At 39.3% G+C, this 25,727-nt stretch overlaps 3 protein-coding genes across 3 annotated transcripts; all 3 read right to left on the reverse strand.

Moving 5' to 3' along the window:
• Positions 1 to 346: 346 nt before the first annotated feature.
• Positions 347 to 4,971, reverse strand: poglut3 (protein O-glucosyltransferase 3). The gene is made up of 6 exons (XM_079346981.1): positions 4,587 to 4,971; positions 3,725 to 3,922; positions 2,765 to 3,048; positions 2,449 to 2,653; positions 1,165 to 1,361; positions 347 to 1,035 (listed from the first exon to the last, which is right to left on the reverse strand). Exons 1-6 carry the CDS (start codon positions 4,930 to 4,932, stop codon positions 595 to 597), a joined length of 1,671 nt encoding a protein of 556 aa, XP_079203107.1. The 5' UTR covers positions 4,933 to 4,971; the 3' UTR covers positions 347 to 594.
• Positions 4,972 to 5,664: 693 nt separating this feature from the next.
• cyb5r2 (cytochrome b5 reductase 2) lies at positions 5,665 to 11,072 on the reverse strand. The gene is made up of 9 exons (XM_079346550.1): positions 11,017 to 11,072; positions 10,686 to 10,835; positions 9,873 to 9,945; positions 9,252 to 9,358; positions 8,942 to 9,071; positions 8,735 to 8,818; positions 8,401 to 8,486; positions 8,194 to 8,293; positions 5,665 to 5,915 (listed from the first exon to the last, which is right to left on the reverse strand). Exons 1-9 carry the CDS (start codon positions 11,029 to 11,031, stop codon positions 5,743 to 5,745), a joined length of 918 nt encoding a protein of 305 aa, XP_079202676.1. The 5' UTR covers positions 11,032 to 11,072; the 3' UTR covers positions 5,665 to 5,742.
• Positions 11,073 to 12,555: 1,483 nt separating this feature from the next.
• On the reverse strand, positions 12,556 to 25,274 carry LOC306826100 (ovochymase-2). Its single transcript, XM_079347209.1, has 14 exons — positions 25,198 to 25,274; positions 24,867 to 25,043; positions 24,680 to 24,765; positions 24,417 to 24,595; positions 23,201 to 23,402; positions 22,644 to 22,676; positions 22,472 to 22,562; positions 22,093 to 22,226; positions 20,211 to 20,354; positions 19,598 to 19,722; positions 19,422 to 19,515; positions 19,109 to 19,240; positions 18,652 to 18,744; positions 12,556 to 12,929 (listed from the first exon to the last, which is right to left on the reverse strand). Exons 1-14 carry the CDS (start codon positions 25,230 to 25,232, stop codon positions 12,775 to 12,777), a joined length of 1,680 nt encoding a protein of 559 aa, XP_079203335.1. The 5' UTR covers positions 25,233 to 25,274; the 3' UTR covers positions 12,556 to 12,774.
• Between the last annotated feature and the right edge of the window lie 453 nt (positions 25,275 to 25,727).

Here is a 25,727-nt window from a genome sequence, read left to right on the forward strand (position 1 = left end):
AGTGATTTCATTTTCAAGTAAAATGTGCTACCACCATTGGCAGATATTTTTACTCATTACAGGCTATACAGGCCCTATTGCTTGAGTTTTTAAACGCTGAAAGAAAACATTTATCTGGACTTAAATAAATGTGGCTTAAAATAAGTGTAGTGCAATATTATTGACAAGAAATTAGACAAACGTGTGCTTAGATTTCAGTTTTTGCAGTGTCTGAAAACAGACTACACAGACTTAACACAACAGATGATTCAGAGTATTTCACTCTAAGATCAGCTGGAACCAATGAGTGCAAAGACAAAATACTGTTTCTATGTATTAAATTCAATCTTAAGTAAAGATTTAACAGTAAAGTGTGAAAGATAAGATTTATTTAATAAGTCTGTATTTTTACGATAAAAACATTTAGACATATCCAGTCATCCAATATGAAGGCACATTCACATTACAGTTTCTTTACTAACTAGAGCTTTACTCAAGTACAAAAACACACACAGTATAAAAGACAAAAAGTGACATCATGACTTTTCTTTTTAACACTGTTAAAGGTCAGGAATGTTTTACAGAAAAACAACAACAAGAATAAAGCAGATTTCATCATAGTTCCTCCTTCTTGCCGTTTTCTTCTTCGTGGTTTTGACGCTCACATGTACACGCAGCAGTTTGGTCGTCTGGCTGAGGCACCAGCTCCATGTCCACGTGCCGTGCAGGCTGTCCTATCTGCCGCTCTGAATACATTTGCAGCACTCTGTAGTAGTAACAGTACAGTCTGCTGGGCTGCAGCAGCTCTCTAGCTGCGGCCTGACCGGCTCGGGCCATCTTTTGAGCTTCAGCATCGTTCTCTTTGGCCCACTGGATTTTTTCCAAAAGGTCTGACAAGTTTCTCTTCACAGGAACGTAATGAGTTCCTGCTTTTAGGTGGGTGTAGAAGTATTCATAATACTGAGAGTCCTGCTTCAGAACCAGACTGTTACCAAGCATCAGGTAAGGAAAGCGGTACGCTGCCACTGTTCCGTCCACGTTCACCTGATACTTGTACTACAAGGAGGGGAAAATGCATTATTAACTGTTTCATTATTCAATGTTTTATAAGTTTTCTCAAGGAAAGGCTACACAGTTGTAAATCTAAAATACAGGAATAATTAGATAATAAATGTTGATGTTCACCTTGAAGAAGTCAAAGAATCCAACAAGCGGGGCTTTGCCTACATGCTTCTCCCTGTCCCTGAAGAAGAACCATCCCGTGATGCCAGCATCCAGCAGCTCCGGGTTCTCCTTGGACAGAGAGGCCAGGTGAAGACGCTCCTCTCGACTGTCCCGACCACGGAAGAACGCTCGATTTGTTTTGTTAATCCACGGAGGACCTGGAAAGTTAAAGTGATCCAAATGTCAACCCTCGCCAAAAAAACTACAACAACATTCAAACAATCTAAGGTCTCCTTACTTCCTGTTTTTTGCATGAAGGTTGAAAACAAAACCAGTTATATCCATAACTTTTCAGTCTGTTCTTTAAAATGTGAAGTCCATGTTTTTAAAAGCCTTAAAAATTTTTTTTTTTAAAAATCACTAAAAACTGCAGCCCTGCCCAGCCCTGATTTATTATTGTATTTATTATGTAATGTTCTTCTTGACTAAAAGGTCCTATGCTTTTTCAGGTTTTATTTGCACTTTATTGTTTTCCAGGTGCATGTTTAGGCACATTTATTTACAAAAAATCAAAGTCCACAGAAACGCGACTTCTCCTAGGTCCTCATGTTAACAGTAGCTGCAGGAAACGCTCGGCCCGTAACCCCCACTCCTTAAAAATTAAAGTGTGACATCACAAGACAACAACATCACTGATCCAAGCCCATTGGCTTGTTGTAGCCAACACAAGCTTCCCTCAGACAGTAGCATTCCCAATATGGTAAAAGGGGCGGGACATATGAGAGAACAAAGCTGACCAATTACGAGAAAGCAGATCGGCTTGGCACACATGGGGACCCTTTTTTTTCCTCTTCTTTTTTATCTTCCTGGGGGATTCTTAGCGAGAAATTCAGGCACACGAGAGAGCCTGCATGGAGCAGCAGTAGATGAAAACAGATACTTTTTTCATACATTAGCAATTGTGAACATAATTTAGTAGACACATAAATTAAACATATGAACCCCCAAAAAGGGCATAATGTGGGATCTTTAAAAAGCCACTAAAACACCTTATATCTTCATCTCAGACTAAAGATTGAAAAAACATTTTCAGTTTTGGAATTTGTCAATGTTTTGAAGAGAACTGCTGACTTCCTCCATTACAAACCTATTTCCTACAAAGTTGTGTAACATATAAATGATAAAAGAGTCTAATGACAGCAAAACATTGAAACCTTATGTTTAATATGTATGAGGGTTCAATGTTAAGCAAATCATCACATTCTGTTCAGTGGTGCAGATGCCACAGTGTGACGAGTGTGTTACCTGTGTTTCCCTGGACAGACAGCAGGTCAATGGTGACACCTCTCATGGTCTCCAAAGTGGAGTGTGTCACCTCGTAGGTTGGGAGGACAACGTCGCGTGTTTCTGTTGAGCCACACCACGACAGGATCGGAACAGCATCCGTCCTCTTCGTCTCTAACGGCCAGTCACCGACATTGATGTAAAACTCCACATCTGGCAACCTTACCTTCAAATAGAGTCAAGTAAGAATCAAAAGAGAATACAATCCCACACTTTGCAGTTGTATCAAGATATTGTGACAAAAAAACCCCCACTGTGAGCCATTCAAAAAGATTACCTTTCTCATTAGCGAGTGCAGCATCTCATCAGAGAACATCTTGAAGTCGGTGTATTTTCCCAGAGTGCGGCGGTGCAGCTGGTTGTTGATGATGGCGTAGTGGATGAGACCTCCTCTGTTGCTGAATCTTTGAGGCACTTCCTGTCTGAGACGCTGCAGGTCGATTGTTGGAAATGACATGAAGTCTGCGAGGATCTGAGGCTCCTCTGCTGGACACTGCATGAAGCTCTGCCATACAGTGGCGTCAGCTTCTGGGCAGTCACAGTACTCATGATAGACTGGACCTGAGCGGTACAGATGATACGAAGGGTTAAAGGATGGAGGCAGACGACATTTATTGCATCAATCCTGTATTACATTTTACTACTGTCTGGTCTCTCACACTGGTCTGAATCACTCAATTTATTTTTTTAATGTGTCTGGATATGTATAGGGCTGCACAGTTAGCGCTGTCACCACAGAGTAAGAGGGCTCCTGTTCTGAGTCCCCATTGGACAGGGCCTTCTTAGTGGAGTTAGCATGTTCTCCCAGTGCAGGAGTGGGTCCTATCAGGTACTCCAACTTCCTCCCACAGAACAAATACATGCTCTTTACTGTAGGTTAAGCAGGGACTCTAAATTGTCCGTAGGTGTGAATATGAGTGGGTCCAGTTGTGCATCTGTGTGTGAGCTCTGTAACTGTCTGACCAGGTCTTTTTATTGGCAGGGCTCTTTATTGTATGTGAGCATGTTGGGAAGTCCACACCCTGCTACGCTGCTTCCTGTTAGAAACCTGCTAAAGAGCTTTAATGGGGGCAATCTTTCAAAAAAAAAAAAAAAAAAAAAGTACAGGTCATTTGAAAGATGTTGGATGGGTGTTCCATGCTGTAGGCTACAGATCATGTGATTCTGGGCTACTGGAGAGAAAACACTCCACATTCAAATCAATGCATCCTATTTGCATGCATGTCTGGACACAAACCTTGGAGGGTATAGGGTGACTTGGCAACAGCAGCATCTTGGTGAAGGACTTCAATCTTGAGGCCTTTGAGCACAGTGCCATAGAGCCGGTACCTCACCAGGAAGGAGCCGTCTCCTCTGTCCAGAGGAGGGGGGACGTGGATTCGGATGTGCTCCTTCTTGTCAAGTGGACTTATCCTCACCTTAAATGTATCTTTACCTAAACAGCAGTGTAAAGAACATTTCAGTACCAGATATAAATCGATTTCATCTTGCTGTATGAATGGTAAACGCTGGGATCTAATACAGGTGTTTCTTCTTTGTTTGGTGAAATGAGTGGAGTGAGCTATCAGTGTTTCTTCTCCTAACTTAGAGTTAGAGTCTTTCCTTTTTAAGAAAACCCTGAACACAGCACTCGTCTCCTTCCCATTGTGAATGACTGAAACCATATGCAAAGCAATACAGACTGACTTGCATAATCTACCCAGGAGGACTTCAGGCAACAGTGGAAACACAGACAGCTATGGGCCACAGGAATCTTTTAGGTCCTTAACAAGAAGCCCCAAACCTTTTAGTTCTGGGGACCTTTGGTAGAAATGGGGCTTTAGTTAAGACACTTAGAAACCTTTTGTTGCAGCCAAGTGAGACATGAAGGATGGTTATTAACCCGTGTTTCTGTGTCGTCGACACGGAAAAAATCCCTACACTCATGAATACAGCAACGGAGTCTTTGAGAATAAAGCGTTTAATAAAAAAGACTAAAGACTAAATTGTGTTAACACTTTAAGATGATGCACCGCTGTTAGCTTGCTAACATTACTCGAAGACATGTTGGTCGTAAAGACCCTGAAAACACAAAGTGTGTGTGAGTGTGCAGCTCTTACCTGGAGACAGTGTCAGGTTGTCTCCCTTTGAATCGACCGCCTGAACAAAGAAGAAGCGGACTGGTAACACAGAGTCGGGCTGCAGCCCTGGACCCCAGATCAGACATCTCCCTGAGCTGATGCCTTCACAGTCAGACACCGGGAAGTTTGTGCTGAGAAATACCACGAATGCAACTAATTTACTAAACGAACCACTCATACAGGGCATAAATAAATCTGCTCTGCGCTTAGACACCATATTCATCCGACAGCTGACCTCTACACGTCTGAATGTTTTATTAATGACTGTAAAGTTTTGACAGAAACTCCTATGCCGACATGTTGGGGGGGAAAAAATCACGCCCATTATCCTGTGATGCCTTCATGGTATGTGGGAAATGTTAGTTGCCGCTTGGGCAGTTATCCACCCAAACACAGATATCTCAACTTTGAATGCTCATTGTCGGTGCTGGATCTTTTGACTTTATGCTAAAATGCTGCAGTTAACGGCTTCATTAATGGAGGTTTAAATAACATTGTTTGAAGAGGTCAGCACTGCCCTTGTTTTGGCAAGAAGGTTGGATCACCAACACTTAGTGCTCCTTTAAAAAAAAAAAAAAAGTTACAGCCTCATTAAAATATATATATATATATATATTACAAAATTGTAATATTGACCTACGTGTTGCCAAGTGGTTCAAGAGTATATTAAAGCAAAAATACATCACAAATTAAAACAAGAGGCATGGGTTTCAAAATTAATACAAGGTTTTTACAGTTTTTTAATTTTTATTTCATTTTTTATTTGTGGATGTCTCAAGGGTCAGAAAAGGTTTCACTTTTACACAAGTAAAGTTCAAGGCCTATACGGATTTAACCGTATAGTTTAAAAAGTGTATAAAAAGTTCTATCTTGTATAAAATGTAATCACAGAGAATGATGATATTATAGTATTCGCATTTAAAGTAAAAATGAGTCCCTGCAACTTCTCATAAAGTGTTTCAGTCTTAAATGGCAATGTGCCAGATGTATGGCTACATGATGCATATTATTTATTGTTATTGTGTAACAAAAAGAAAAGCTTGCAGGTAAGACTATGTGATCACACAGTGATTTAATCCACAGTGACACATTTACATATTGAAATATTACAGATCAATAACCAGTTATCAGAACTCTAATATGCAAAAATGTTCTCTGTTTTGTGGCCCAGCTTGTCTAGATTTGGCAGACAAGCATACTGGATCATTGGAGGAGGTCCACATAGGACCACAAGGACATCATTGGACGGCGCGGGGAGGCGGTCCTTGATCATGTCAAAGGTCACAAACCCTGAACTGTAGTTCCAATCTGAAAGACAAGTCAAGAGAGAGGAGAAAGATCACCCTTTAACTTCTGAGAAATGGATTTCTAAAAATATGCAGCTTAATGTTTTATCTTCATAAAGCTATTCACAATAATACCTCATTGTTAAAGAAAAACTATGACAGGACTTCCATCCTGCTTCTGTGACAGTATACAAATGGGCAGGATTTACCATTCTAGCTCTGTTGACAGGGTTAAACTGCTATATTTCTGGCCAACAGAGATAATTAAAATTGTCAATTAAAGTCAAAATTCTTTTTTTCTAGCCAAATCCAAAATATGAGAAAAACACCATGTGTTTACTGCCTAAAAAAAGGTCTTTATTCCTTTGTGCCTCAGCACGCAAGGGTGAGTCGAAGAAAAATCAGGATCTTTTCATCTTGAGGATAAGAGATTAAACATTTAAAGAAAGAATGAAAATATAATAAAGTCAAATAAACCAACCATGAGAAACTTTGTTAACTTTATCCAGAAATCATTTTTCTTTTCAATTCAAATAATGACACTTTTACGAACAGGAGGAACCGCTCTTCTAATGAAAAATGACAAAATGCTGATGTGCTTCTATTCTGTGTGAAACTAATGATATACAAGAAGGAATTCGAGCAGCGATCAGCCCTCACAACAGAGATTATGTAACAATATCATGCTCATTTATTTCCTCTTGCTTTAAGGATTATGCAAAGGAAGACATAGCGTTTTACTAAGCTACTGTAACACCTAGTTGAGAGTATCTCCCTCCTCGTCCTGCAGGGATTTTCCTTCAGCTGTGGAGTCTTTGTTTGCTTTCACACTCTGAATATTCAGCAGGGAGCCAAAGGACTGGGCTTTTAAACTGATTTATTCAGCTCCATTTAGCCATACATCACTAATACTGCTTGGATTATTCCTTATGGAAACATTGCACATTTGCATATTGGAAAAAAGTCCCCAACATCCTACTTTATTATCAAATGTGAAAGATTGAAATGTTTTGTTTTATTTCCATTCAAAAAAATGTTTTAATCAGCACTCGTAAAAAATGTAAATGTCATTTATAAGGACAGAAATCAATTTCAAAGTTTTTTCTCTATAATAATAATAGGCTGGATGCTTAATACTAACCCGGGTTTTCCTTATTCTAAATAATTATTATGTATTTTAACCTAAGAGACATTGTCCCACATGCCACAGATCATAATGTTATTTGGTTTATGAGGTTGTAGTTTAAGCTCCTGTGAAGATTTTTTGTGTTGTGTTGATTTTGGCGCCCCCTATAGACAAAGCAGGATGATTTAACTCTGTACTGATCTGGCCTCATTCTGTACATACATAAGTAGCATTATGTGAAAAAAGTCTTCCTTTCATTATTTCTAAAAATCTAGCATGCAACTCACGATGAATTATTAACAGGCTGTTCCTGCATCGAGCTTTGAAATTCCTTGTCTGACACCCATCCTGCAGTAGAAGTGACAGGCATACAACATCTATACAGAAATACTCCATATTGTCTTATACAAAAGCTTTGACATGAATAATGCTATTACCACAGTCTGATGTGATGTGTTAACTGTTAATGTTTTACACTCTGAAAGGTCCAGGCATCTTTTAAAGCTGATTAATCTGTTTTAGCTAATGTCAATAGGGGGCAGAACTACAGTTTGACAAAAACAAAAAATTGGCTAACCAGTCAGCAAGTTTTCAGCTTTATCTAATTAAAGACATCCAGCAGCTAAAGACCAACATCAGTTTATTTTTACAGCTATGTTAAAATAAAAATAAAAACATTTTATATACTTTATTATCTCCCAAGGGGAAATTCTGGTTTGCAGTCTGTTATTATTTTTGAGACTTGCTTCTCACACACACAGGCCTGAATCACACACAAAGATGAGTGATGAGTCAAATGCCTCTGGACTCTCTTTACAGATCTTGTAGTAGGATTTTTCTGACAATAAATCTCATTCTGTTCACTTTTAATTGAAAAAAAATGTTTCACCCAATGTGAATATTTACGGTGTGAAATGTGAAAAAAAGTCCCTTCAGTGTGCTGTATATTTTTTAACTGACCCCAGCACAGGGCTGCAGTTTGGCAATACAATAAATAAATAGTTAATATTAGTGCTATTGGTCTTGTTTTATTGCTTATGTCATAAAGAGACATTAGAATTCCTTTTACTCTGTATTATAAACCAGTTAAATTCTCCTCACACGGGCGCTCATGTTTATAAAATCAGGGCCAAATTACACAATCTTCTGTAAGTTGAAGAAATGTCCTCCTTACCTTGCGGAGGTTTGTCCAGCGTGAACCACAGTTTAACTCTGTCAGGATGGTTCTTCTGCACCTCCTCCAGCTCCTCCCTCAGCAGGATATCCTTCTCAGTCTGAGAGGGAGTAGGAACAAAAGATTTGATTTCTTTAGAGGATTTTATTATTATATACTTATTATTATTATACACCTCATCAATAAGATTCGCCACAAAGAACAAACCTGGTTGGCAAATATGAGGGAGCACTTGGTGCTGTCAGTGGGGTCTGCTGTGATGCTGCGGATTAACTGCAGCATAGGAGTGATACCTGCAATGGGGAAAAAAAAAACATTGAAGGTAGTCTCAGAGGATGGTTCTTGTCTCGAGTGTATCTTTGGAAAGATGTTTTCTGAAATAAAATATACATTCTCAGCAGGGAAGACAAATAAAACATCATCAAATGGTTCTACAAGTGGGCTGACTGTGATTTCAGCCTACTGAGCTTCTGTGATGTTCCCCTGAATATGCACAAATGTACATTATAATGATTAAAAAGTAACAGAAATGTCAATGAACCTGTTCCACCAGCAATCATTCCCAGGTGCTTGAATGTCCGAGCGTTTGGCTCTGACTTCTTGTCTGGTCGGATGGAAAACTGGCCTGATGAAGAGAGAGTCAGTCTCAGTAAGAGGTATAGATGCTAACACAACTCAGCTTATTTTATACCACAGTGACATCTGCTGGCAAATATCTTTCTTATTGGTTCAGACACAAATAACATACCATTTCCCTTATACACCAGCAGTCCATTCGGCCCTCTGAAGTCAATAGTTTCTCCTATAGCCATGTTGTCCAGGTACTGAGACATCTTTCCTCCCTCTGGGAAGGAGGGGTGGGTGTTCTTGTAGTACACCTGGAGAAGATAAAACAATCTTCTCTCTTATTTGAAGCAGATGGTTATTGCCTCAACTGAAAGGATGGACATTATTTTGTTTTTTTGTTGGCTTATTACATGTGATCAGATTTATTTTTATTACAGTATGTAATTATTAATTTGCTTTTATTTGTGCTTTTGGTCAGTATTGTGAATTACCTTGACCACTAGGTCTACATAACCCTGGTCATCATCACAGGACACTGGAGTGTAAGCTCTGACCACCAGACTGCCGTTCACCTTGGCTGACAGGTACACATGCTGACCTGGAGAGGACAGGGGAGCGAGACGTCAAGGGGTTGATTTGAGAAAGTAAGAAATTAGAAATAGAAGTTTGCAAGTATGATAGAAACAAGCTGTGGCTTTTCTCTCACCACTTAAGTGGAAGAGCTTGTACTACTACTATTTAAAGTGAAGTTGGTGAATGATTCTCTGACAAACAAGCATATGTTATATTTGAAAAGAGGAATTTCAATTACTCCGAATCTTAGTTGTAGATGAATGAATAGATTCATGACAACTGTCTTTTATTCCCATTTATTGCTTTACAACATCCTAAAAATCACAGATTAAGTCAGGCCAACAGAAGGCCTGGGTGGCTGGTGATTCATGAGAGGTACAAAGTCACAAAAAGTGCTGGTCAGGCATTATTGTGCAAATGTGTGCTTCACACCTGCATACTTGGAAACACCTTAAAACACTAGAGGAAAGTCTTTCTAGTTCAAGATGTTTTTATTTTAAAAGAAACGTAAAGTAAAGAGAGGGAGGATGTTTCAGTACCTACTGGTAGTCCGAGGACGTTATTCGCAGATGGAAGTCCAAACCGAAATTTCTTTGTGTCATGGCTGATTTCCTGTACATAAAGAAAACGGTTTTTTTCAGACTGGGTTAATCATTTTTGTGTGTGATAAAAAAACCCCATCAAATTACTCTAACTTGATGAAGTTTCAGGCCTGAGTAAGACTCCATACGGCACAGCTCTGCAGGGTGTTATGAACTACATTAAAGGAAAATTCATAGTTAATAAACATTGAGTTGGATTAGGCCACTGGTTTCATTCAACCAGTTTTACAACATTATTTTATGCAAACATTAAATGAATGACTATGTTATTTGGCTCATTTGTATTTGCAGAGACTATGTTTCTGTTGAGAGATGCTTGAGTTTGAATGAATCAAACAAAATGTGTTTAATCATTCAGTGACATCCAGTTCAGTTTTTCTACAGAAATGCTGTTAACGGCATATAAGAGGAAATTCTGAGAAAGAGGATATAAGTATGAGCTTCATTGGTCAATGTGTCCAATGCTAAATGGTACCTGTTGCTTTATTTGTCCTTGCATAATGACAGTAAAATGAATAGGGCTGAACTGTTTAACTTTTATCATTTCAATACAGGATAGAAATACGATCATGACTACAGATGGTGTCAGAGCTCATTTAGTCCAGACCATTAGACAGTGTACAGCATTGTTAATGGTTTTGAATCCACAACATATTGATTGAATAATACGTCTCTGTACAAACAGATTGAAATGTCAATGTGTCTGCAAAACAAAAGTCTATGTCAAGTGTGTGTTCTTATGCTGCCTACCTGTTTGTGAATGAGGGGGAGGGGATATTTGATAGTAGAATCCTGCAGAGTGACGGGCAGCTTCTTCTTCTTCTCTCCTGCAGAGCCTCGTAACAGGAAGTATAGTACAGACACAACCACCACAGAAACAGCCACCACCACCGGGATCACCTGTAACACAATCACCATGTTCAGCTTGGACATTAAGAATATATAAAGCAATAATGCATTAAGAATTACTTATAATACATGACAATTATACGGCTTAGAATAATGAAAGAGCATACTTATTTAATACAAACTATGTAGTGGAAATATTTAAAAAGTAAGTAAAGTCAAAGTTTATTCTTACCAAGCTCTGATCCATGGTTGTAGCATGTATCAACTACTACCTCAATTCAGAGTCCACACATGGAGTCCCTATCTCTCTCTCTCTCTCTCTCTCTCTCTCTCTCTCTCTCTCTCTCTCCTACTCACACAGGGCCTCCAATAGGGGTGTGTCTTTCAGCTAGGGAAAGGACCAATAGAAAGACAGGTCCTGTTATGACGCTGCATAGTGCAGAGGTGGTGTTCATGCAGTGAGGAGCAGAGCACTGACATCACACCATTGAGAGAGGGAGGGGAGATACAGCAGCAGATAGATTACGTAACACTGGGCTGCAGGTTCCTCCAAGAAAGGGAACATTTGATCGCAAATAAAAAAAGCATTCTCAAAGGGAAAATCCTGTTAGACTTGAAAAAAAAGTCTATATTTATGTTTCTACTACATTGATAAGTAAGTCTGATTTAAAGTTAACAGGCAAGCTTATTCAATTTCAGTTCAATCCCATATTTATACTGTCATAACTTTTTCTTGTTTATTTTTGGGATGTGGGGAGGTGGAAACAGTTCTAACAGTATCACAAAAAAATGTTGACATCTAAAGAACTCAACCCATACACTGAAGAGATGAATTGGACGTGAGTTGGGTGGAGTTGTAGTGACTAAATCTATGATATAAAATGTCCTTCCTCCTTGATCTTGCACTGAGCTTCATTTTAGATTGAAATCAGGCAGCAGCCAAGATTATATAAGACTCCTTCAAATACCTGGGTATGACTATTACTAGCTCTGGAAATGCTGTCTCACCCTGACTTTCAGTCAACCTACCAGGCTAAGTTAGAGCTGAGGCAGGTTTAAGTATTTCACGCTGCTGGTCACAGTGGACAAGTTTTTAAAAGCAGAGTTTTTGCTAAATGCATGGATTTTGATAATAATAATTTCACATCAGCCACTTCATTGGACTTAACGATCCAGCCCATTTACTGCCCCTTACTGGCCAGCAGGTGTTACTGTAGAAAAAAATGTTTTCAAATGATGGAAAAGGTTTGTGATGTTGCCCATTTTAGCCTCACATCGCCTTCTGGTGTAATCCTAGGTTTTTTAATCTATCAAAAATGTGTTAAATTAATGTTGAGAAAAAGATATTGTAATAATTAATTACATATTATTATTTATTAATTGTCGTTTTATCGCCCAGGCCTAGCTACAATAAGACAGATGAACTTCCAGCAGATTTAACCTTTACATGCTTTAATTGATATTTGAATTAATATGCAAATTAATCCCCCAACCCTCCATTCATGTCCCTTCTCTTTGTAAGTCTGTGTGTCTTGTTGATTGTCTGTATGCTTGTTTGTAGTTCTTCTTTGTACTCGTGCTCATGTTTTTTTCTGGTTCTTTCCCCACACCACTGATATTCACATTCATTTCTGTATCGACCTTTATAGATAAAATAAAAAATTAAATAAACCTTTGCTCCTTTTTATTGTCATATGAATGTGCATCCAAGAAACAAAATAAAACACAATTCAAGAAAACAGCCATTAGAAACATGTTAACAATGAATTTATTTAACTTTCTAAAAGAAATATCTATGATGATTTGAAATGATGTGAGAAACCCAAAAATTCACATCATTAATTTTAAATTAATTAAAAAGGTAATTAAGAGATATTTCTGTCCATTGACATCCTTCTCTGTCTTTACCTGAAGCCATGCACCTTTTGGCATAATCATCAGTATGATAGTTTTCCTTATCATAGTTTAAGACATCTATTTACTGCCAGTGTTATGCTCTTGGAAATGTGTCTCCTGAGGAATCTCCACTGTAGTCTTCATCATCAAGGCTCACGTCCATAGGCAGTCTGGGACCATTGGGTGTTTTCTGGTCCTTATCATCTATAGAGGTCAGGGCTCTGCTGCTGGACTGCTGCACAACCGAGTCTGCTGGATCCACAAAAGAGATCAATGTAAAATTATGAAAGAAGTTCTGTACAAAAAAAACTGTTGCTACCTCAAAATACACCAGGACAGAATATGGAATGACTCTTATTATAGCTTTATTAATATTATTATTATTAGGAGCTGAACACTTTGAGTTGCAGATCTCAAACAATGGACACTGAATACTGCATCACCCCTGAACTTTCAAAACAATTTTTTTTAGATGTTTTAGACTTTAGATGTAGCTTTTAAGTAAGGGAATTTTAGCAGATATGTGGCCAATCTGGGAATAAATTCCTTACCAATAGATTTCTTCACAAATGTGTTCATAAAGCTGTCTTATAACACATATAAAACAACTTCTACAGTATATACTTTTTGGTGAAAATTTGAAAATGTTAACCTTTGCTTTTGGTATCTTGTGAGGGGTCAAACTAGGGGTTCTTTGGGATTCTGAATCCATTCCAAACATTTGTTTTGCAAAAAATCTACATCTTGGTGGAAAATGGCCATGCCCACTTTTTAGTGTAAATTTACAGTAGCTTTATAGGTTGATTTTAATATCTCAAATACTAGATAAAAAGTATATTGCACCACATTGTTTAATGTATTAGTCCAGGTCTGAGTCTTCTCCACACTGTACTGTTCTTAAAGTGGGGACTGGGACCCACTGTGGGCTTGTGAGACACTGAGAGGGGGGGTTGCGAGATGCTTTCCAACACCAAATACAAACGTTAAATGGTATGGTATGGTATTATGGTATAACATTTTTTATTTTTTTTTAAAGTCAAATATTAGTTGAATTTTAACTGATGGTTAACATGGTTAACAGTGGCAAAATAATTTATGCTTCCCAAGTGAAACAATGCAGGTTGTTGGCTACTTCCTATGAGGGAAATTTGACACTACATAAACTGAGTCTGTTTAGGAAATTGTGAATGTCCACTCAGTCCTACTGTTTATAAATGATACTGTATTATTATACAGCCTTTCCTATATTACACTGCTGATGTGGAGACGGTGAGGTTCCCTGGTCTCCAGCACAGTTATTTTAGGGCTCCATAGCTGACATTTCTGGGAACCTTTGCTCTAGTCTACATCATCATTGATACAGTTCTTGCAAGTCATACCTTTACCATTTAGCTGAGACTGTGCCCAAAAACATCCGACCTGACCTGAGCCAATGCAGGTTCTCTCTGAGCCCAACCTGTCCTTTTAACTGTATTTATGGGCTGAGCCTGACCAAAACCTTACAGGGTGTCTTTTATAATTTGAGTTTGTACTTTTTGAATGAGCTATCTGTTTATTTAAAATCTTAATAAGCACAACAAAGAAGCATCTATTATAAAGAAAACAGCATTAGGTTCCCTTGGAAACACGTATCAAAATACAACAACAAACTACTATACTAACTTTCAGTCAACCTAATGACAGACTAAGAGCTTGAGCTGAGGCAGGTTTTGAGTGTTTTGACAACCAGCTACAACATGCCCGCCTGTCATTCAGGTCAGCTACACGCCTTATTGTGAATAACTCTTAACCTTCATCCAATCAAAACTGATGAGTCATCAAAACATTCACCCCCGTACAGTGTGTGTGGATGGAGACACGAGCTAATCACACTATTTGGTTTTTTGAACCAGGCTGTAAACATGTTCATGTCTGCTGTAAAAACAGGCTTTTTGAATGGGTGTGTATGTGACTTAATGTGCTTCTGCAGCCAGCCTCTAGTGGACACTCGACGTCCTGCAGGATTTGATACTTTCACATCGGCTTCATTTATCAATATTAGAGGTTTCTGCATAAATGCACCAGGTACTTTGCACTTGGTGCCAAATGTACCATATCTGGTCAAATCTCTTGATCAAAACAGGAGTTCTTGGTTATAATAGTGAACTTTTTGCAAGTTACTATAGCCATCAAAGAGCTGGTATCTACATGTCCAGTACACATATCATGTACCATCTATTACTCTATAACTGGTAATGTGTCTGGTTTGATACAGGTTCTTATGGAAGGCGATGGCTGAGTTAATCTAACTCGAAACTGTACCTCCAACAGATAGAGGGTGAAGCTGCAAATCAATCTTTCCAGGCCAAATGTGTTGTAAGAAAGGCTAGAAGCAGAACATAAGTAATATCTGTGTATAAACTGTAGGACTGAGTGGACATTCAACATTTCAGAAACAGACAGGTAATGTCTGTGTGTTTTCATTTGCTGGGAGCGACAAACACCTACATTGTTTTACTTACTGTATGTGAATACTTCAATTAATTTTTTAACCATCAATTTAATTTCAGCATAATTACTTTGCCACTGTAGTTGTATTTAAAATTCAACTAATATTTGAACGTTTTTTTTCCAACATAATGGGTGAGATATGCAATTTTAGATAATTTAACGTTTGTATTTGGTGATGGAAAGCATCCCCCCTCTCAGTGAGAAGACTCAGACCTGGCCCCCTAACACATTTTACAATGTGGTACAGTATACTTTTTAACTAGTATTTGAGATATTAAAATCAATAAAGCTACTGTAAATTTACATGTAAAAGTGGGCGTGACCATTTTCCCACCAAGGAATGGATTTTTTGCAAAACAAATGTTTGCAATGGATTCAGAATCCTAAAGAACCCCTAGTTTGACCCCTCACAAGCTACCAAAAGCAAAGGTTAACATTTTCACATTTTCACCAATAGGTATATACAGTAGTACCAATGTACTGTAGTACAATTGTAGTACAAATGTACTGTTCCAGGTACCCCGACTCTGAGCTGCTCTCATGGCTTGTTTTGTTTTTATATGTGTTATAAGACACCTTTATGAACACGTTTGTGAAGAAATCTATTGGTAAAGAATTTATTCCCAGATTTTTAGCAATATTCCCTTACTATCCGTTTAGTTAATACACAAGCTTTTATCTTGCCAACTGTTTTTTCTACATTACACTGAAATGCAAATCAGGAGTCTTATAGTCTCTTTGACTTGGTAACGGCCAATGGACTTGAGCTTTATAGCACTTCTCTCTTCTCACAACTTAGAGTGATTTACATCACAGGTCACACTATTCACACACTGGTGGCAGAGGTTATATTTAAAATGAACATCAGAAGTACACATTCATACACTGCTGACAAAGCAGCTGGAGTAAACTGTGTTTTGCCAAGACCACATCGGACCCACAGCTTGTGAAAAAATATGTAATTCAAACAATTCAATCTAATATCATATACGATGCATATAATATGTAAAGTGGTCAGAAGAACTGTATCACACTGAAAGTTTGACACATTCTGACTTATGAAATTGGGTGCCATAAAAACATTGAAACATTAACAATAACAAACTTACTAGGCTCATACACAGCCAAATAATGTGGGCGACTGTGGCTCAGTCATTGTCTCTCAAAACCGGAAGGTCGATCCCCAGCTCCTACGAGCAACATGTCCGATGTGCAAGACACTTAACCCCGAATTGCTCCCCCTGCTCCGTCAGGGTGTATGCAGGTGGTCGACCGCTTGGTGTGCTAATTGCCCCATGAGGATAAATTGAGTTTCAAAAATAAAAAAATAAGCCAATAAAAGAGCAAGTGCAAGAATTTAGGCCTGGAACTGCTTCACCAGGATGGAATGCAGCCATCATAAATATTATAATTACTTAAAGTCATTTTTCAAAGAAAGGACAGGGATTAGTCTGCATAAGAGAAGGGCAGCTCCCAGAGCTGTTGGGGGTGTGGTGCCTTGCTCAAGGGTATCCTAGCCCCTCCCTAAAATACAGTCCTTTCTTTCTGCGCTCTACAGAGAACACTTACATTTACTGTAGGTACCAGCCTCACAAAACATGTACTACGATTCATAAGATTTATGGCCATAATCTAAGAATGCATACGGAAACACATTTATGAGAGTCACTTTAGGTTGTGTCATGTTAATTTTCTTCCTTAACCACAAATGATCTGGTGATCTGTAAAACAACAGAGCTTCATTAACAATAGACTCTCAACAGAGTTGTTCTAATATTAATAAGATAATACATTAAAGCTTCTCAGGCAAATGTTTAAACGTTTCATTACTGGTTTCACTTCAATTCCTATAAACTGTCACCAGAGGGAGCTCTTTACCTAAAAATATTGTCACACCTTTTACACATAATCCCAAAGTTCTTTGCATTTAGGTTGATGAAGTTGTTGTAAAGTAAAATTGTGAGGAGTTCACCTCTGTGTCAAATCAAATTAATGTTCATATCTTTAACAACTACAAAGACCGCATCTTGCTTTTCCCTGTGGCAGCTATGATGGTGGATGATGTTAGGACCAATACTCCCCAATAAAAATGACCACAACTTAGTGGAACTTTGCAGGCTTTCCAATCTGCCAATTAGGCCATGTGTGGGTAAAGTACATGAGTAGTGGGGCACCAAATATATTGCTGTTGATGTTCATATTGTATACTGTTGGATTCCCTCTGTTGTGTTCACTGACACTCTGATAGGCTGGTAAAACAGAGGACTTTTTTTTGTTTGGCCATACTTTTCATTTAAAGCTCCTCCAGGGGTTTTGGCTGGTAATGAAAGGGACTGAAAATGACCTACAAAAGAAAACCATACCATCAGTATAAAGATAGACTGTATAGACTGAAGATACACTGTTTATGTACAAAAACTGCTGCTGTGGGGTCAAGACTGCAGAGTCAGTAACCAACAGGCGGCATACTTTTTTTGTATTGTTTTTGTAAGATCTTGACATTTATTCATAGTTATTTCTGAATTCCATACGTGATTGGAAACAGCTGATGTACTGTATTTTGCAATATTCTTATAGTAATAATTTTCTGTGGTTGCTCTTGGTCAGGATTTGGAAAATATTACATTTTTAACTAAAATGGTATATCCGACTGGATTTTTGTTTTGTATAAGATGCAAGCAAAGGTCTCCAGGGTACAAGACCGAGCTTTCATGCAGAGAGCCTTAAAGGTAAATATAATCATGTGAGTAAAATGTTAAAGCATCAATGCCCAAAAATTACCGGAGTGAACCCCCCACCCCCTCAAACCACCTTGACAAAACTCAAAACTCCATTGACAGTATCTTAATCTTAATTTTTATAGGACTTTCGAGAAGAAAAGAGGGGACAAAAGGAGTTTCATGTTTAATGCATAATCATTGTTCATGGTGTTAGTTATATATTTAAGTTTATTTCTTTATATATTTGGGAGAGGTTTGTGCCTTTTTTAAAAGTGTGTCCTATCCCTCATGTGTCAATTGTACCTCCAGTGTTAAATGTCCCATTGTCATTCGAAATGCCTGTGACGCTCACTCCTTTTTTGTTGGACCCATTACACCTCGGGTGGGCAGTCCTGTTAAAACCTCAAAGAGGCATAGAACCATGAGACCGTTCTTCTCCTCCGTATTTAATCACATTGTTTGAAATAAAGAGAGAGAATATCTTTAATGTAATCGAGGTTTACTCAGACAGTTGGAGGAGCTGAGTGCCTACATCGTCTCCACCAGACTTTCATCAAATGAATTGTCAATGCCTTGTGAAAGGAGTCTGTGGGACTCAAGTGAGGATAGTTACTCATTTTCTATCTTGACTTACGTAACATTTTCCCGAGCACCTAGATCCTCAGAATTCACTTCCCTCTAACTAAAACAACAAACCTTGAGTCAACACATTAAAATGCACAGAGGCCACAGAGAGTACAGGGACTGAAAAAACCACCTACCACAAACTCGCTGGTGAGCTGCCAAACCATCCTGATGAGCTCTGAGACCATCTCTCTGACTGTCTGCTACTTCTGGGTCCTGATGTTGAAGGTCTGCAGAAAAATTGGACACAAGTCATCATCCTTCAATCTATAAATCGACAAACTCAATTGAATAAATCAATGACCTCTCAATCATATCAAATTAAATGATAAATTACAAATGGATTTGAGCTTGTAAAGTGCTTTTCTAGTGTTTTGACTTCTCAAAAAGCTTTTACAATGCATGTCACAAATATGTATTCACACACTGATAGCAGAGGTTGCTATGTAGTCAGACGATCAGATCCCATTTGTACGCGTTAATATGCCACCGACAAATCAGCGAGAGTAATTTGGGGTTATAAGTGGCTTGCCCAAGCACATATCCGTCCATCTATCTATCTCTTTACAGGTACTGTATACACACAGACTTTACCTGTATGACTGATGAATGTCAGCGTAGCTCTGAAGCCCCTGTGTGTGATGGTGCTGTCTGACTTGAACTGAAGCACCATGACGCTGTTGAAGGACAGTACTGGAGGAGGAACATCGCTTCCACAAAGCACCACTACACAAAACATAACAAAACTAATTTCTGATTGCAGGTCATGTTTGTATTAATAGTTACAACTGGCATAATATAAAAATGCAGTACAAAGACATGAGCAGGAATATTATTTTGCTTTTTAAACTAAGTGAAGTAAAAGAAAAGTTTTTCATTTTGCCACGAACGAACTGATCCATCCTACCTATCTGGTCTAATCCCTCCACATCGCCCAGCACAGTGAGGGAATCATACAAACACCTGTTTGACTCCTCCAGGTAAAAATCAGCAAAGTCCACCTGAAACACAACATAGTTATCAGCCTTTACTTAATACTGTGTACAGTGTCATTCTTATTCAGAGAAACAATGTGTGCATCACCTTCACTATGTGGCCCTTGGGGGCATACACAACCCAGCGCTGGAGACAGTCATTACTGTAGAATTGTGGGTAATTTGCGCTGTGGAGAGCACCCTGAGTCTCAAGAAAAATGACAGTCCCGCATCCTGACAACACAGACAGGCTCATATTAGTCACGCGCACACGTACACGCGCACACACAGCTGATAAAGCCCCTGTTGTTCAGTGTGCAGATGAATGTGTCTATTTATGTGAAACTGGTCAGTCTTCTGTTATGCAAGTAATGTCTGTAACGGGTGTGTGTGTGTGTGTGTGTGTGTGTGTGTGTGTGTGTGTGTATGTGTGTGTGTTTTGTGCAGCTCATTATTCTGTCATGGGACATTTCTCTATCCCCATGTCGCCTCAAAGTCAAAGTAACATAACACCTCATAACAGGGGGAAAAACTGTGTATGAAATGTATAAACTATATGTTTGAGTGTGTTTTATGAATGTTTATACAGTCATAGTTAGGTGATAGGAGAATAAATGTATTACTCTGCCATACTGAACTGCACATAGTGTTTAACTCTGCATCACATGAAGAGATGTGTGTGTCATTGTGCTGTATCTGTGTGTGTTGTGTTTGCCTCCCACCTGGATCAGAGTGTCCCTGGACAGCACGATGCCTCATGACAAAGCCCCCTCCTGCTTGGTTAATGTCTGAGGAAAAGAGGAGTGTTGCATTCTGGGAGTTATTCAGGAGCACTGGGCCAGGTAGAACACTTCCGCAGAAAATCCCTTGAAAAACAGAGACAATTTGTTTAAAAAAGGATTTTTCTTCTCGCTTGTTACAGTAACTGAACAAAGACAGGATAGACTAAGAGGAGACAGTGGTAATAATAAGCAGGAGGACTTGTTTTGTATTCTCAAATGAGAAGAGGTGACTTCATCAAGTTTTTTTTTTTTTTTACTCGGGCAAGGAATGTTGTTATTATTGGGAATTATGACAGAATTAGAGCTCCTTATAGGAGCTTATAGCTGGTTAAGAAACAGATGGATGTTACAAATGTCTCTTTATGAACCACAAAAACAAACCAGCCCATCAGTGAGAAGAGAGGCAGAGTTCAGGGGTAGAACAGATCATGTTGATGACTGATGGCAGGGCAAATGGAAAGCAGGCAGTCTGGTGACAGGCCAGAAGTCCAGACTGGTCAGGAGGGCAGCCATGAAGCTGACTAAATATGCAGAGCAGGTCCAGAGGGCAGCCAGCAGACCAATGAGATGAGGAGAGCAGTTTGGGAGGGTGGCTTGGAGGCTCAGGAACAGGTGTGAACAGGACCATAAATGTGGGACAAGGATAAGGGGTTAATAAAATGATTGGTGAGAACCAGGGGCCGAGCAGGCTGGGCTGCCAAAGGAGAACCAGGAGTCGGTCGTAAACAGAGGAGAGGCCAAAGGTTATATTATATATATTTTATAGTATATTATTTTATATATATATATATTTTTTTAACTCTATTTATTCCCACACCAAGCGGTCAACCACAGGAGCAGCGACCCGTATACACCCTGATGGAGCGTGGGGGGATGCGTGTCTTGCCCATGTTGATCGCAGTGGCTGGGGATCGAACCCTCAACCTCCCAGTTTGAAAGGCACGACTCTACTAACCGGGCCACAGTGACCCACCATCTGGGGTGGAATCACCACTACGCAACTATGGCCCAGTATTGCTCTGCAGGAACAAGGGGTCAGAGGTGCCCAGCCAGAACAGAGGGGCCGAAGGCACTCGTGAAAACAGGGAGCAGACTGGGGTTTTTGTGAAACTTGGACCCTGAGAGGTTGAAGCCCTTAAAATCTGGGAGGCCAATAAGGCTCTGGGGCACTGGGAGGCTGAGAGACTGGAGAGCTTTAAGAATGGATCTCTGGAATGAAATGACTCGAGGAAGCTGGAAAGTGAAGACTCAGGAAAACTGGAAAGTGGCACAGAACTAGAAGATTGGGATGCAAATTGGGGGCGATAGGTGGTAAGAATGAAAGCCAGGACTAAGGATTGGAAACAAAGCCACATAAGCAAAAAGAGCTTTGTGAAAGTTTTCTTTGACACTTCCCTGTATAGGAACGGCCTCTTTGTATTACCTGCAGTTGTCTCTCCAAAAACGAGCCAGAGGCCAAAACTCAAAAGGTTCATCATCAAATTAAATGCCGACTGTGTCATTATTTGGTCAGTTTACTGTTGGAGTGTACAATAAAACAAAAAAAACAAAAAAACTAGCAACAGGACTCAAGTGCATAAATAATGATAATATCTTTTTGGAAATATGCAAAGCCTTTGAAAGACTATAGCCTATGTTTTTTAGCATGACACTGAACCACGTGTGAAGTTGAATCATGTCTCCTGCAGTATTCATCTGATGTATAAAATGTCATCAATGCAGGCCATCTGAGCCTAATGAGTCTTTTTGTGTGGAGTCGAGTCTTGATAATTTCCTCGACAATGCCCTCACCCCTTTCTGTGTGTCTGTGTTTTCAACTCACCAACAGGTCGATGGGTCCCAACTGAAACAGTGAGCCGATCATAGCGACAGTGAGAGTCACTCTCCAGATCAAAATATTCAAACTCTAATAGAAGACTATAACCTGAAGGCCCACTGATGCTCCACACGCATAGCCTGAGGATACAACTCATCCAATCTCTGTAACAGTGATTTACAAAAGTCAGTGAGCGTGTTTGTTTGTCATACTTTGGTCAACGAAACATGGTCAGACAGAAAGATAATAAACAGTGATAGATCTTTTTGCTTCAGAATTTAATTAAGTGAGAAGTTTCTATTTACTATCTATCAGGGTGAAATTAAGACACGGTTAACCAATAGCTGTCAAAGCCCCTTTCTCCATTCCTCGGGTGTCAACTCACTGGTTGTTGTCATAGTGATTACCAAGTAAGTTGGGGTTTCTGATTATCCCCTCATTGTCAATTACAGGCCCGTCCATCACACTGCATGGATCTGTAAAACACACATTAATACATATACACAACTTCAAAAAGCACTGTGAAATCTGTAAGAATAAGAGATGCTGTGACTCACTTGATGAAGTGGTTCCTGACTGTTGCCCATCAGCTTAAGAAAACAAAAAGCAAAATCACCAATAAAAAGGAAACATGTAGAAGAAAAAGCCAATATCATACCATTGCTGAAATCAAATATCATATCACTGTATGAATATGGCCTGGTATATTTATTTACCTTAGGAATACACATGATCAATCAATATATCAAAGACTAATCAGAGAAGAACATGTTGGAAAGTGGAATTGGGAGATGAACTACATCTTGTGACTGAAAACACGATTCCAAACAAATTAGAATGTTTTCACTCAACATGTAAACTGTCTTGTCTATGTGTTGCAGGTCAACAGACACAATACATCCCACCCATCTTATTATCAAGGTTGATATGAAGCCATTTCACACCAACAAGTAACTCAAAATTCAATGAAAAATAAATTGAGTCACCATGGTCACAAAAGCGTGAAAAACAATTGATCAAAAAATCACATATTTGATGTGCCAATGAAGGGTCCTTGTGATTTCAGAGGGAGGAATCAACCTGAGTAGTAAAAATCTGAAAGAAATGATCTCACCCTCTCTCAGTTTGTGCTTAATCCAGGGCAGCAGCAGCCTGACATCAGTGAAAACCCCTGGAGAGCCTCTTCTCGAAGGTGGGCGGCTGCTGTTGTTATCCCATCTCCGACCACATCCCTTCCCCCAGGAAGTCACACCCAGCACTATCCAGTGACCGCTGCCTGAACTTTTCGGGCATACCAGTGGACCCCCGGAGTCTCCCTGGAGAGAGGACAAATAATAAAATATAAGAACAAAGACAAATTCAAACTCTATTAAAAAGTACTTGTGATTATAATGATAATGATTCATAAGTAATGCGTTGTTTAGAGGGGCGTGTGGAGAGATTGGTTTTGAGCCAAACCACACCACTGATTTATGCTAGAGTGGCCTAAAGTTAATTTTGCTTATTTTTTTCTCCACAAATCATATCTAATTTTAAGTAACACAGACAGCAACGTATAAATCGTCTCAGCTTAATTCCTTATTCTTTAAATAAAGATTTTTCAGATTTTTAAAAAATGCATGAAAACTCCAGCATACTATCTAACGTCAAAAATATATTTATTGGCACTGTTAAGGTACAGAAAGATTGATAGTTAGTTCATTGGGGTGGCTGTGGCTTCGCGGTAGAGTCAGCATTCTATGTCAGTCGGACAGTGTTCGATCCCCAGCTTCTCCATGTGTCCTCGGGCAAGTAACTTAAGCCCAAGTTGGGAATGATTATGAATACTGATGGAGACTAAGTAGCAGCATCTACCATCAGTGTGTGTCAAGGTGTGAAATTGTTTTGAGTAGTCAGAAGACGCTACAAGCTCAAGTCCATTTGGCCATTTACCACTGGGAGTTGAAAAATGTGCAGGATTTTTGTGCACATTTTTCTGAACAGGTTTTTGTTTTATTACACATCTCTCTTCTGAATGAGGAAAGAATTTACATTTTGAACTATAAAAAAATATATGAAACATGAAGAGAAAACTATCAGCAGTCTGTTGAAACATGGCCCACATAGTTCATTTTAACTGAAGTCCTACCTCGAGTGCACCGGGGGTTACCCAATCAGATTTCAAGGGGGCCCATGCCACCCCTTGCTACCCCTCTGATGACGCCCCTGTTTATTTGTATACAGTTCCCATATATTAGTTAAACATGACTGCTTGTAGATGCCCAGATTGCATTGGGCTGTTTGGTGTCATTTAAGGGAATGTTGATGAAAGTCCATTTATTTATTTTCACCTGGCAGGTATCTTTCCCTCCTCTCTCCGACCCAGCACACAGAACGGTCATGGCTGGCAGAGGCCATGCTGGTCTTTGAATAAGGATGGAACTTTTCACAGTCTGAAGGACAAATCTACATTTTGCTGGATCCACCAAGTCTAACTGGACTTCTCTTAGTACAGCCGAAGGACGTCCCTCTGGGTAAACAGAGAACTGAATATCAGGAAAAAGAACTCATGTCAGCTTTAACAATATTTGTTGGAAGTGAGAGAACTACTCACTCTCCCTCATCCTACCCCATCCACCTACAATGCATGTGGTGGGTGCAATGCTATCATCAGGCAAAGGCAGACATATTGGCTGGACACTAGCTACAGTTGGAGAAGAATTTGTCATCAGTGTCTAAAGAGTAAAAAAAAAAATTCAGTGATTCAGTAGCTACAGCCAACCATTCATCTACATGGAAACCTGCCCAGTCGAATGTGTTGATCCAGCTTGATCATAGCGATGTCATAGCTCATAGGCAAAGCATGATGGTACTTCTCATGGACTGAAACAGACTTGATGAGAAAGACATGCTCCTCTTCATCTTCTACTCTCTGGTCAAATTCTCCCACCACCACTCTAACTCCACTGAGGTACCGTCTATAAGACAAAAATAAAAGTGACAGCATACTTTGTTTTGGTAATGTCCATACACACAAACATACAACATCAGAAGTATAGGCATTTGTAGCATAAAGGAACAATGAGCAAGCAGCTTTAAGGAGAGATTATAGGGCACTCATAAGAACCGTACTTTGATAGAGTTGCAAAGCAGTGTGCTGCCGTCATTATCCAGAGATCAGTCAGGATGGCCCCTCCACAGAAATGTGAGCCCCTGTATTTCAGGGAAACCTACATCAAAATACCACATCTTGAGAAAAATTAAACATCACCATGCATGATGTCAGCAAGTCTACAGATTGATAGCATGTGTTAGCAGTTATGAGTAAAGTTTGTCTGGGCTATGGCTAAATGGCTCCATTAGAGAGGGTCATTTATAACATGTTTTAGGTTTGTATGGTTCCTAACTTATAAAGCTCACTTGAAGATCTACACAGAAAGATAACCATTTGTAGCGAAAGACTGATTGATTTAATTGTCTGCAAATTTAAGACATAACTTTGATGACATAGTTTATGCACCCGGTAAAGCTGCTAAACATCAGACAAAGACGACAGTGATAACAGCTATGTATAGTATGTGTAGCTATGTATACGTAGCAATCTGTTATTAATGAAATCTACAGGGAACTGCCATGAAGCCCCCTGCCCTCCTCGAAGAGTG

This window comes from Symphodus melops (assembly GCF_947650265.1).
Source record: "Symphodus melops genome assembly, chromosome: 6".
In the NCBI taxonomy this organism is placed as follows: domain Eukaryota; kingdom Metazoa; phylum Chordata; class Actinopteri; order Labriformes; family Labridae; genus Symphodus; species Symphodus melops.

Coding starts and splice junctions, on each gene's coding strand:
- poglut3 (XM_079346981.1), bottom strand. CDS start 4,932: ATGGGCGTGATTTTTTCCCCCCCAACATGTCGGCATAGGAGTTTCTGT. Junction 3,049..3,724: donor GTCACCCTATACCCTCCAAG/GTTTGTGTCCAG, acceptor TGTACCGCTCAG/GTCCAGTCTATCATGAGTAC. Junction 1,362..2,448: donor GTCTGTCCAGGGAAACACAG/GTAACACACTCG, acceptor TTAACTTTCCAG/GTCCTCCGTGGATTAACAAA.
- cyb5r2 (XM_079346550.1), bottom strand. Junction 8,487..8,734: donor AATGATTGCTGGTGGAACAG/GTTCATTGACAT, acceptor TCCCCATTGCAG/GTATCACTCCTATGCTGCAG. Junction 8,294..8,400: donor CCCTCATATTTGCCAACCAG/GTTTGTTCTTTG, acceptor ACTCCCTCTCAG/ACTGAGAAGGATATCCTGCT.
- LOC306826100 (XM_079347209.1), bottom strand. CDS start 25,232: ATGACGGCAGCACACTGCTTTGCAACTCTATCAAA. Junction 22,227..22,471: donor AATCACTATGACAACAACCA/GTGAGTTGACAC, acceptor TTGTATCCTCAG/GCTATGCGTGTGGAGCATCA. Junction 19,723..20,210: donor CCAGGGACACTCTGATCCAG/GTGGGAGGCAAA, acceptor CTGTGTTGTCAG/GATGCGGGACTGTCATTTTT.